At 42.0% G+C, this 13,611-nt stretch overlaps 1 protein-coding gene across 1 annotated transcript; it reads right to left on the bottom strand.

Annotated features, from left to right (window-relative positions):
• Positions 1-349: 349 nt before the first annotated feature.
• snrkb (SNF related kinase b) lies at positions 350-13,254 on the bottom strand. The gene is made up of 5 exons (XM_026311256.2): positions 13,007-13,254; positions 11,652-12,032; positions 10,905-11,299; positions 5,625-5,766; positions 350-3,148 (listed from the first exon to the last, which is right to left on the bottom strand). The coding sequence occupies exons 2-5, from the start codon at positions 11,873-11,875 to the stop codon at positions 2,059-2,061; spliced, it is 1,851 nt and encodes a 616-aa protein (XP_026167041.1). The 5' UTR covers positions 11,876-12,032; positions 13,007-13,254; the 3' UTR covers positions 350-2,058.
• Positions 13,255-13,611: the final 357 nt, after the last annotated feature.

Genomic DNA, 13,611 nt, shown 5'->3' with positions numbered 1-13,611 from the left:
ACATGTGTCCTCAGGTAAGACACTGAACGCCAAAGTGGTCCTAGTGTTCACAGGTAGACTGGTCTATGAGAGTTAGTGTGAATATGAGGCTTACATAAATCCTGCCATTCTAAAAGGATCACAAGTCAGATTGAGACCCACAGGTTTAAACTTTAACAATAAATTGTCATTTACAAATGTATGTTTTTTTAAAATATATATATATAATAAATGTAATGGAGCAAAATACAATATTTTCCCTGGAATGTGGCAGATTAGTACAAAGTACAAAGAACCATAAAGTCCTGTCAAGATAGTGGCTATTTGGTTTGCAGTGTGTGTGTGTCTGTGAAATAATACACTGGACACATCCACTTTGTTGATTTAATCCATTTTAATAAATAAATACAGAAAAATAAGTTCCTGGCTCCATAGAGACATGGTCCTAGTTACTATGCAGGTCAGTAGACACAGACTGGGGAGAGACAGGCTGTAATAACACAGGAACAAATAATGGGATTTTATCCTTTTCCTGCACAGATTATACAGCTGGGGAAATATGAGTGATTAATCACATTTCACGTGACAGCTGCTCCTTAGGCAAAGACCATCCAATCACAAGTCGCAGGTTAAAAATCCAATTAGTTGTGCCCATGAAATTGCAACAACTGACAAGAATAAGCTCTGTTTACTGAACTATCAGAAGAATGATGCTTGTTTTACAGCTTTGGCCTTCTGTTACTCTACAAAATATTATGCTTCATGTCTGAGCTTCAAAGGAAGAAAAATACAGTATGGATGTGTATGTATATAGGAACACGTTGAGACATTGTATGGTAAAATAATACCCTGCAGAGGGACTCGTCAGCTGCACGACTCTTAAAACCCCTCCACCAAATCCCAGGACTGACGCATGTAGAAAGCTACCAGCTACAGTAGTCATACTGTGTGCAAGTCATCAATCAGTGGGTTACCTCAAGCTACAGTTACACAAGTACAATGTCCTGTCAGATCCAAGACACATGGAGGTATATTGTGATAAATAACAGTAATAACATGCACAAAGTCACATATTTCTTCAGAGAATGAATATCTTTGTCACGTTATAAAACAAATCTTCACATCTGCAGATACAAAATAAAACTGTATGATCAAATATAATTAAAAGGTTCAGTATAATTACAAAGAATTACTTCAAATATCATGGAAGACCTGCATCCCAATCAATGATCATATAAACAGTATGATACAGTATTTTAGGACAAGCCATTATATCAATAAGACTCAAGGGTTAAGAGAACAGATAATCATATAATCATCTTAGGCATATAACATATCTCCTATCATATCAGTCTTTCTTTAGCTTATAGAGCTTATATTAAGAGCTTTTAAACCAATGTGAGAAGCCGGTTGTGCAAAAGGATGATGAAACAAGTGCTACTCTGTAGCAGAAGCTGGTTCAAACTTTATTCTAATTGGTATATTGTAAATTATGAAAGCATGGATCTATTGAGTGCACGTGCCAAAACATTCTGACATTTAGGGTTTTTACAGTCAGAACCAAAATTGAAGCAGTGGCCATATACACTATGAGACCCATTTTGTCGTTGTAGGCACCTTTTGAAAAAAACTAAATAAATAGCTTATTCAATAAAAACAGTCATTATGTCTATCTGTTGCTGTCTTCTTTCTTCACTCTCCCACTCTCAGTACTGTTTCTAAGCTACAGATTGGACACTGTCTAGTAAGTCACTGTAATTCTATGGTTGCTCCTGTACACAGCAGCGAATGGATGAGGTTCTACTAAGTCTGACTACTGTGCTGTACACTGGCCCTAGCTTAACACAACGTTGATTACATGAGTACAATGCTATGAACCGAGTGTTTGTAGCGTAGGTATGAAGCTGTACACGTCCCATCCTGTACACCTGGTGCTTGGATGCTGAGGGCCTCGAGGTCTCTGCAGCAGAAAGGCTCAGAGGTTTGCCACTTCATAAGGTTTGTGCTCAGTAGCCAGCCACTTGCGGAGTACTAAGCCTCCATGTCCCCAAGTGATCAAGCACCACGTCAAAGATATACTTAGAGCACATGGCAGCAGTTGTACTGAGCCAGAGGGAGGATCTTAGGCTTGTTGTGTGTGGGTATGTTGAAGGCCAGAGCTTTCTCACACAGAGGGAACTGAAAAAGTCTCTCACGCAGCTTTATGCTGTGTCGTTTCCCCTGTTCCACCCTCGGAGCAGGCTCATCCCGGGTCCCCAGTGCATTGTGGGGTTGAGATCTGTTTGTCAAGAGGTCATCTCTTCCCCCGTCCTCTTGTTCTCCTCCTCTTTCGCTCTTTGGCACCTTCTTTCTGTTGAGAATGAGTCTGGCAGAGGAAGCAGGGATGGATGAAAGAGGTTTGTTAGTGTTGTTGTTGGGTTCTGTCTCCTCATCCCTTCCTTCCTCTGAGCTTGTGAGGTCTGGTTGCCCCTGACAGCAGGGCCCCACCAAACCAGTCACAGACAATGGTGGATCTTCAGTTGGACACCTGACCAGTTTGTCTCCATGACTGACTGGTTGGTCTGAAATCACACACCTGCTGTCTTTATCTGTGTTCATCCCTCTCTGTACTTTATATTCCACTGCTTCCTCTTCCTCCTCCACCGAGCTTCCTGACTCTTCTATTTCTTCCTGCTCTCTGCAGTCTTGGTCATCTGCTTCATCAAGCTTCTCAGCTTCTTTTTCTGGTTCTGCTACTAACGAAGATGCCAGACTTTCTGCCTCTTTTACCAAACCTCCCTCTTCCTCCACTTCTTCATCTTCCTCCTCCCCCCCTTCTTCATGTTCCTCCCCATCCTCTTCTTCTTCTTCTTCTTCCTCACAAATCTGCTGTAGCACAGGCAGGTTCTTGGTAACTGGAGGTTCCTCAGCAGGAGGTGGGCGGAGGGTGAAGCTGATACTGGGCTGCCAGGGCCCAGGGAAAGGCTGTTGAAGCCTCGCAGCAAGCAGGTCACCACACTCAGGCACTCCAGAGCGGGGAGAGCTGGGAGACAGGGCCCCTGAGAGCCAGTGTGGTGGGGCCTCTGGGCTGAGCAGGGCACTATCCAACCCCTGCAGCCAGTTGTGAGCCTCAATCTCTTTGAGTGAGGCACGGCGGGATGGGTCCTTCTGGAGCATCCTTGAGATTAGACTGATGGGGACAGACAGAGATTTTAAAGATATACCAACCGTTCTGTTTGTTTCACATCTTAGTTATCAGACACTGCAGAAACTGATTTGACAATGATAATGACCTGATTTACAGCTGATCTAGATCATCTCCACCAACAATGAATGTTACCAAAATGACTTGAACCCTGTAGGACTTTCTAATGTCCAGAGGGTTGTTTCATTCTTTTCTGTTCATTTTCTGAAATAAAATTAAATCATATGACCGAGGGCTAAGTCAAATGAGAGACAATCTGACAAACCGCTTAGATGAGGGTATTTATGCCTGTCGCCTTCTAACCTTAGTTGAACAGAAAAGAGGTGTTCATTCAGTGAGCTTTTCAGTAAAACTGCTGTTTTACAGATGCACCTATCAGCAACGGCACTGCTCTAATTTTCTCATTGTTCTCAATGTGATTCTTCAGCAACAACCCCTTACTGATTCTGCCTCAGTCCGCTGTCAGCCAGTAAGTTCTCCAAGCTTTTTACTACTATATTCTTAACCGATTTTAACTCTGGTCCTAATAATGAGGAGCTGGTCTCCTCTTTTAATTCATTTTGTCAGAATATCCTCGATTGAGTTGCCCCCTATAAAGTCAAAAAGACAAGGAATTTCACAACCCTGGCTTAATGAATCTACCCAAGTTTTAAGAAGACACTGTTGAAAAATGGACTATGAATGGAAAAAAAACAGGACTTGGTGTTCTGTGAATTCTGGAAATCGAAAATGAAAGAGTATTAGAAAGCTGTTTTACGATCTAGAACCTTATTTAGAAAATCAAATCTCCAACTCCTACTTAATATTACAGATTCTGTAACTACTCATTCACCTTGTCCTTTTACTGAGGTCTCTCAGGTGCATTCTGATAAATGGTTTGAATTCTTAACCAAAAAAATACGGGATATAAGAGAGCAGATAAGCCCCCCTGATTGTCTTTCATACACCATCAAGGTTCATTGCCATTATTAAAAAATATAAAACCCTATCACTCTATCATTATTAGACTAATGCACGCATGAAACCCACCATTTGCAGCCTTAATGTCATGCCCCCTCACTTTCTGAGAGGGGGCTTTGACTCTGTTGGCCCTGTTTTTTTACAGATTTTAAATAATCCATTAAACAGTGGTTGTTTTCCTTCAACTTTTAAATTTGTAAAAGGTTATTCATTCCTTTATCTCCTCTAGATTGGACAACTCCATCCTTTTTAGCATCACCTCTAAATCACTCTCTCATCTCCAGCTAGTCCCAAATGCAGCAGCTTGGCTTCTTACCAGTTTTAACAGACATCACATTACACCACTATTGGCCTCCCTTCACTGGCTGCCTGTCCGTTTTAGAATTGATTTTAAGATTTTAATGATTACTTTTAAGATTTCTCTGGGCCTGGCCCCTAGTTATTTACTAGATCTCTTAATCCCCTATGAGCCACCCTGCAGCTTCAGATCCTCAGGTGGAGCTTTTTCGGTTCTCCCAAAGTCAAGCTGAAATCTAAGGGTGACCATGCATTTGCTATCTGGGCCTCTTGGCTTTGGAACGTCCTGCCTGGGGAGATTAGACTAGCCCAATCCGTATCTTCTTTTGATTCAACCAACCAATTTTTATAGGTATTCTTTTATGTGATGCCGTCTTTCTGTACCTTTTTTTTATCTTATGTTTGTTCCCTCTCAGTATATTTTATTGTTATGCTTGGTTTTATTGTTTGTTTGCTTTTTTGGCCAACAGTGACTAATAAGATACAGTTACTTGTTAGCAGAATACTTTCATTGTAGGTTTTGGAATTACTCCTACTATCTTCTTCCTGTATTGATTATTCTTCTTTAAGTCAACACTGAGCTAATGAAATTGTCTCTGTAGGGTTTAGGTTTTTATCTTAGGGTCACGTTGTTCACTCTCCAAATATGCTGCGGTAGTGTCAACTCTACCAATGTTTACCCTGCTGTCCATGTGATCCCAGAACAGGATGGGGTGTGTGTATTTTGGTTTGAAGTGTGAGGAGTAGGTGAGAAGAGACAAGTATGTGCGAGTTGTATTTTGTTCCACGAGTATGTTTGTGTGTCTCTGAAATACAGTTTAAGGTTCAAGCCCACAGATGTTGTTGTATTATAATGGACAATAGCCAGTATTTGATAGAAAAGTCACTGGTTCTTGCCAAGAAACTTTTCAATGCTTTAGGAAGACGTGTATTTTCAGTTGGCTGGAGAAGCCTCTGAGACAACTAGGACACTAAAATGATCCACTGAAACACACACTAATAAGTTGATTTAATGGTCAACGGCTCCTTAAAGACAGGATGACCCACTATTCAGCAGCCACTGGGGGAGAATGAGCTTTCAAATGAAGACTACAAAACGTGAAAGGTAAAGTCAGTTTGTATTTCACATTTTTCTGAAGCTGTGGGCAGAGAACCTTCATCTCTGTAGTGATTATCTGTAGTGTGATTCCTTCTCCCTACTTACTCTCTGCAGTCGCCTGAAACATGTTCAGGGATGGAGTAGCGACAGTCGAGAATCATGATGAGAGTCTCGCTGTCGTTGGTTTCCTGGAAGGGAGGGACTCCACACACCAACATGTACAGGATCACCCCTAGGGACCAGATATCTGGAACGTAGAAAAGCAAAAAAATTTGACTTAAATAGGAAAGCATCTCAGGCCTGAAAATAGCCTACAATCCCTCTTCTCTCTGATCCTATTTAGAATGCTGTGAGCTTCATGGTTCATGAGAGATATTTAAAAATATTTGTCCGTTTTGAATTTGACTTGAAAACGCCCAGCAGTTATTTTCTGAGCTGCCTCTGCCTACAGATGAGGTAAACGTCCATCCTGAAAATCTGCATAAAAGGCTCAAGTTTTTCTCATGCCTCCTCCACATCCTTGACAGAGATGTCGGAGGTCAGGGTGAGCAAGAGAGCAGTGTCCATGGGGAGTCCTAGTTAAGGTTACATAAGGTTATTCCCAGTAATATGAAAATAATAGAAGAGGACAGTGCATGACTCATAGCTGGATGTCCAGTTTTACATTTCTAAAGTGTGAGTTTTTAATTCTACATGGCTGGCTTCAGTGCTCTTGACACCCTGACTCAAACACACACACACACACACACACACACACACACACACACACACACACACACACACACACACACACACACACACAGGCTTCCTGGTGCTTACCGATAGTGCTGACTGTGTGTTCTTTTTCTGTCTCCTCCCTTTCCTTCCCCTTCCCCCCCCTCCTCCCTCCCCGCTCGCTCTTGTCTTCATGCAGATGCAGTGAGAGCAAGTCTCCGAGAACTCAAGAACAGCCAGAACTAGGCAAGAATAGTGTGGCAAGTTGAGGGAAACGCACACACATGCAGAGGAAAGGCAGCTGCCGCCTGAAGGCCATAACAAACAGAAGGTTTGTTGTGGTATTGTCCAACTTGATTTTGCTTTCCCTTTTTGCTCTCTCTTTGTATTACTGCCAAACACTGGAAATACGAACACTGCACAGTCTGCACATTCTAAGCAGATCAGATAACTGCTGAGGATATTGTATGTCAGAATACAATAAAAACCCAGACACTGTAGTTCATTCAGCCCCACATCTATCCAGAGATTCTCACAAGTACCATCCCCATGTGTGATAAACATTCAGCCATTGTCCCACATTACACTTATGATAGTCCAAACAACAGCACTCAGTCCTCGCCACACAACGTACCCTCACACACACCCTTATTTCAGTCTGGAGGGCGTTATGCAACAGGGTAGAGAAGCCAGTGAGTGCTGGTAGTGTTCTTTTCTCTGCTCAATGGGGAATATCACACATTCTCACCACACAAAGAATGAGACACAAAAGCCTGGGCAGAGAGTTCAGCAGTACTGCCCAGACGAGCAGAGTGAACATTCTGGTTCTGTGATCCGTGGCCTGCCTGCTTTTGATGTGTGCTTTTTAAAACTAACACGTCATAAAGGGTCAACAAAAAAAGAAGCCCTGTTCCACAGGCTCTTCCAAGCTAAGACAAAAAAAATGCTGCTCATATTTTGCCCACATTTGGAAAACAAAACCCAGCAGAGTATCCCTATGTGAACTGCAGGGTACTAAGTTATTAATGGTGCATTTAGGTCATAAATATGATAAATATACTGCATTACATAAACTGGACTAATTATGAATACTTTTCTCATGCTCTAGGCAAATCTCATTCCTCAGAGACGATTATTTAACTCTGACGTAATGACCTGATAACATTGTATTGACAATTTTAATTCAAATAGGCATCACTGGCATTATTTTGAAGTCGCCCTCTAATGACTTTGGAGTACCTTAAGCAAAAATCTCACTCCAATTTTTAGTCCCTCATTTTTTAAACTCCAGTTCGAAACACAGGATTTGCATTAAAATTTTGTAGGTCCCAACTCTGAGACACAATCCTGATGACCTCTGAGGTGGTTTTTAAAGATGACCACCAGAGCCAAAAAATAGAATCTAACACTGAGTAATACTAGCTAAGTCAGTAAACTGGTGGACTGCCGATTTTAAAACAGGCATTCAATGCAACATGTGCTTAATACTACCCTCAGTATCAATGAAGTGAACAGTGTCATTCTCTCTTTTACGTGTTAGGAGGTTTTGTGCACAAAGGGCTCATTTATAAGCAGTTTTGTACAATTTTCCCCTGAAGTGATGAATCTGTTTTTGGATACTGTTGCTAAGTGAGATGGTTATATTTGATGGTGTACCTACTGCTGATGTGCTGAATCTGGGCTTTTCAAGCTTTGGAAAAATCCTTGTTGATATAAACAGTCCTGTGGCCTTCAGCTTGATATGAAAACACTCACAAAGTGGTATTGTCTATTTTATTCCTCCTCGTCTAAATTAGGATGTTTATGGGGGGTTCCATGTGCTGCTCCAGGACAGCAGACAAGTAACCCTCCACCCAGAAATGACTGGTATATATGATGTGGTGGCCTGCTAAAGAGGATGTATGGAAAGTTGTTATTCTAAATGAAACTTTTTCCTCTGGTTCAATACACCACACTTTGAGGACATTGGGCAGCTCTTTGGACTTTACTGACTGGACATTACTGTGCTGTACTTATTGTGAATCACAAATATTGTAAATGTTCTTTAAATAATGGGACTGACGCACAAAAAAAACAAAAAAAAAACAAATACAGAAGTCAATCAGAATCACCAAACAACTGATTCTCCTTGAAAATCAAAGTATATCACCATCACCTGCTGTTTAGGGTGGATTTTTCTATTACAACCGCATCTCACCACTTTATACAGGGCTATTTGCACTTCATAGTGTAAATACAAATGCTGATGCACAGAGGTTTACTTAAGGGTTACTCCTGCACAGAAAACACTCCTCTAATTTAGGATTTCATCCTTTCTTATTTAACATTTTATTTGATTTTCTTGCTAATTTTCTTGCTATTTTCTTTTCAGCCACGACAACTCCAGTCACCATTATGTTTACATTTTTCAAGCACATTCACTGATAAATGGCCTCCTTAGTCTAAGCTGAGATAAACCAGCCTGGCCAAGTTCCTTTTAGTCAAACGTTCAGTAATTATCTCAAAAAAGAAAATCCTGTGAAGGAAAGAAAGACATAATTATCATTAGCAGGCTATGATGTACTGCAGCAGAGATAATGATCTCCCACTGACTTAGTGACATTTTCTTGTCTGTGAAGCTTTAACACCCAACCATCACAAACTGTACACACGAGTGCAGTGTGGGCAGATATTATGTAACTGTAAGCAGAGTAGTCTGTCTGTGTGAGTGAGTGTGCAGAGACAGGTTTGTGAGTCACCTTACTAAGCTGACATCACCAAGGGACATCTCTTCCTCATCCTTTCTACTGTGCAGCTGAGGATTATGACACACTGACACACACATATACACACACTATAGATAGAAGATGAGATGGAAGTATGTTCTTCTATTACAGGTGTTATAATCATGATATCTACAGGTTAAGTCTTAGAGAAGAATAGGACATAAAAGTTCACTTAAGTTGAAGTGAAGCAGAAAACAGTCTTTGGCGAGGTAATAACACACCCTTCATTTAGATGCTTTTAGAAAACGGAACTAACCTAAAAAAGGAACTAATAATGCAACATGCTGAAGTTATGGATGCATGTGAGCAGTGTTTCTTCATCATCACCCCTTACATAAATACCACACCCTTGGTTAACATAGAAACCATTGTTTTGAAATGTTATTTTCAAAAGTTAAACTACACGTTCACCGGCTTTGACCCATTTGAAGGTCATCCTTACCGTCCTTCCACAAGGACAGCCACTAATTGAAGTTGGAATGCACATTTGTATTCAGTTCAGATGTATTTGTAGTCACCAGAATAAATAGCACACAAACCCTGCCAACGTCCAGCTTAGAGGATAAGACCACCTCCCTGAGGCAGACATGCTGCGTCTCACATCAGGAGACATAAGACTGAATCCCCTACTTTTCGTTCTGCTTCTTTAAGGTCAGATTGTCTATTTGCCTACCTCACATGATATCAGATGAACAGATATGGATAAACAGTAATGTATGGTACTTACACTCACACTCACACTCACACACATACACACACACACACACACACACACACTGCAGTGCTTGGTTCCACTGCAGAACGTGCCCACTTGGCTCATGGCTCATGGCTGGCTTGCTCAGACTGACCCAGATACACACATTAATCTTTACAGATATACAAATGCATCACACATCCATACATACACACAAGCCATTAACAGATACAAACAATACAAACAAGGGCCCGCAAAGCAGGAACACACACATACTGAGTTACACAAAATACCCAGGAATATGTCGAGGGGACATATATGCCTGGCCAGAAACTCCACAGGAGCTCATCCAAACAGTAAAGCCTTCCAGCCGAATTTGGCAGATGAACTACTTGTTAGCATTTTGTTGTAGCTGTGCTAAGCATGATGAGACAATTTAGTTTAAAAGAAAAACTTTCACGAGATTGGAAACAGTACATGCAGACAATATAAGCTTCCCTTATCGTTTTCCTCTGCTAAATGTGTAGTATGAAAACTCCAGAGCAACCAGTAAATAGCCATTAAAGTAAGACTGCTTTGTCAGCTATTTCTAAGAGAAGTCCACATCACCTTGACAACTTGACAAACTCAGATGATGTAAGATCTGAACAGCTATTGAAATGAGCTCAAGGTAGAGTTTAGTATTAGATTTCATCACTTAAAGGTAAGGTTTTAGATTTAGAAAGCTTTTGATCAATACTTCCTTTACAGCAACAAAACATTTTGGATGCAAACCTCTAGCTCTGACGTCAATGTGTGACTGAGCTATATCAGCATCAGCAGAACTACAAGCCTAAACATAATGGCTTATCTAGGCCAGTCTTTTACCCCTGGACTCTGCAAACAAACAGAACTACACTTCTGACCCTTCAGCATTAGTTGCATTGGTCAACCAGTGGAGACCAGTTTAGCCATTTTTCCCATACATTATGCAAACTTATCCACCATCAGTTAAATGACCAAATCCTTCACAAGAAAATCTGTTAATTTAGAGGAAACTGACTAAATAAATTTATATAGCGCAAGTATCCTTTTATCACCGTGCAACTCCCTGTGAGGCCCCTGGCCCCCCTTTTTAGGTAGTGTCCAACAGTTAACACTCACAAATGCAACAAAAATATGTATATAAAAAAAACAACAAAAAAACAAAATCTACATTTCTCTATTTCTCACCAACAGCTGGAGCATCATACTCTTCTCCCAGCAGAATCTCTGGAGCGGAGTATGCCAGTGAGCCACAGCTGGTGGCCAACATTTTCCCAGGTTGGAATAAGTTGCTGAAGCCGAAGTCTGTCAGTTTAACTGCTCCCTGCTTTGGAAAGAACACTACATTCTCAGGCTTCAGGTCCCGGTGCACCACGTGGAGCTTGTGGCAGTACGCTACAGCACGTACTATCTGGGCAAAATGACGCTTGGCGGTGCCCTCGGCCAAGCCTCCCTCATGGCGGAGGATGTAGTCATAGAGGTCACCCCCCTCAGCCAGCTCCATGACCAGGTAGAGGGTGGTGGGTGTGTCAATGACCTCATAGAGGCGAACCACATTGGGATGCTGCACCAGCCTCATGCACCTAAAAATAAATAGCAGTGATGGTGAGATAATAGTTTACAAGGAGGTAAAAATTTAAGTTTTGAATAGAATTTTAATAAGGATGCTTTAAGTGGTGTTACTCCTTCAGGGCACCTTAAAATTCAGACAAGATTATTCTTATTTTGCTCCATTTCTGGCTCTGATAAGACACCAATGGATTACATGTAATCTAAAATCAGTAGGTCTGTTTGAAATGTCATTAAGACTGACATAAAAAGCTGACTAAAAACTGCTCCCACTTTTATTTTCCAAACTGTTCATAACCCTTTCTCTAACCCTGATCCTTCCCTCTTAACAATTCTACTTTCAGAAAGAACTGTTTTTTTCTGTACCTCACTTCCTGTAAAAGGTGGCTTGTTGCCATAACATCAAGTTTTGTTTTGTCAATCATCTTCACAGCCACCAGTTGTCCGGTGTTGAGATGACGAGCCAGCTTCACCACCGCAAAGTGGCCCCTGCCCAAAGTCCGACCCAGATGGTACAGTCCACTGAGATCAGCGCGACTGGGGCTGCACCTGGGGTCAAGATGTCCATCCTGACCCGCAGAGGACTCCATGTTCAGGGCAGGAGGGCAGTAGAGGATACAGTGAAGGAATGAGATAAACAAAAGTATAAAAGAAAAAAAGGAAATGGAAAAAAGTTGTGTCAAGGCGTCAGGAATCAAGGGAGGAGGGAGTGCTGGGTAGCAAAGTTCCTCACTGATGGAGAGTCTCCTGCCAGGAAAAAGAAAAGACAACACAATGAGACTAAATGACTGTGTTGGAAATTTTGGCCTTTGAACCAAAGGTACAAGTGTTATAGATGTGGTCAGCTGCGGTGGAACAAAACACCTGGATATTTAATATCCTTTAGTGAAGGCAGAGCAGGCCAAACAAGTTTAAATGAAGTAGTGAAGGCTGCATTACGATGCACAGAATTATAGCACAGTGAGAGCAGCAGAGGGTAACATGTTCTTTTTATTGTCTGTGATGTTGAGGGGCTGTGTTTGGCTTGATCTCAAATAACACCCATCCAGCATAAATGGCACACCAAATCAATACTGTAACAGGAAACCATAATGTATGTTTCTGTGCGTGTGCGCTCCATTAGTTTGACTAAGAGGGTCAGAAGGTGGCAATGGACCTGGAATGATGTCATCATCACATCTTCCTCAGCTAAGTTCAGCTGTGATCACCTCTGCAGTTATTATTAAGTGGCAACTTCATTGTTTATCATTGTCATCCTTTGGATCACCCCTACTGTCAGCACCTCACCGTCCACAGCATGACAATCACCACTTACTCATCACTATTCAGCAGTGTTAATGTTCCCATTAAAAGCAATAGCATTGTTTACCAACATGTTCAAAGCCTCTTCCACAGCTTCAGTGGGCTAAATGGACACTAGCAGGCCTCGCCGCGTTGATACACACCGATATTCTTGGCTGGACACTTTCATCAGATCCCAGATAGTGCGTTATGTTACATACGGGTTGTTGTACTTGTTTTAAGGCCAGCTGTTCTGTACTTGGCCTCAACTGCAGTCCCGAGTTGGCACATACGCATATATATATATAGAAATATATAGTCATCCCCCTGCACGCTACACCTCCGACTAACAGCCTCACTGACAGCGCCGCAGGAATATAAACCCGCTCCTGGAGCGGACAGGCAGCTATGAAAATCCAGTAAGCTCGGTGCTAACTTACCATTGACATGTAGATATCCCGTAGCTGCGAGCCGCTCAGTCAGCGGCAGTTTCTGTCAGTCCACAGCTTCACACTTATTGTCACCGCTAAATTCAGACACGGAAAAAGCCGCCGTCTCATTTTCCTCCATGTGTGAACATACTTTCCTCCGTCTGCCTCAATTCATCCCAGTCTCGAGCTCTGTGACCCGCGCGCCCGCTCCGACACCCAGAACGGAGCAGAGGACGGAACGTGCCCGTACGCGCGCGCGCGTGTCCAGCTTCCTTCTGACGTCAATGCATTCCAACTCGCTCCCGCGGCGCAGCAGCAGCAGCCAGCGGTCGCGAGCACAGGGAGGAAAATAACTGGCTCGGTGCTTCGGAAGTCCAAGACATTATGTAACTAGCGCATGTGCAAGTAATATCATTTGTTGCTCAGACAGGCAGGGAAGAGCACTGACATGCATCGTAACATAAATAAAAACTTAGTTTCCTTCAATTCTCTGTTTTAATGATTTTATTCATTCCACAGCAGGCCTGGGGACCACAAGGGAAAAAACAAAAAAGTAGTTTCCTTTTATACCCCTAGTTTGTTTGTGGAAACTGGAATGTCCTGAGGAAACGCCA

Source organism: Mastacembelus armatus, chromosome 6, assembly GCF_900324485.2.
Source record: "Mastacembelus armatus chromosome 6, fMasArm1.2, whole genome shotgun sequence".
Lineage (NCBI taxonomy): Eukaryota > Metazoa > Chordata > Actinopteri > Synbranchiformes > Mastacembelidae > Mastacembelus > Mastacembelus armatus.
Note: the sequence above shows the minus strand (reverse complement) of the source record. Positions and strands in the feature narration are given on the sequence as shown.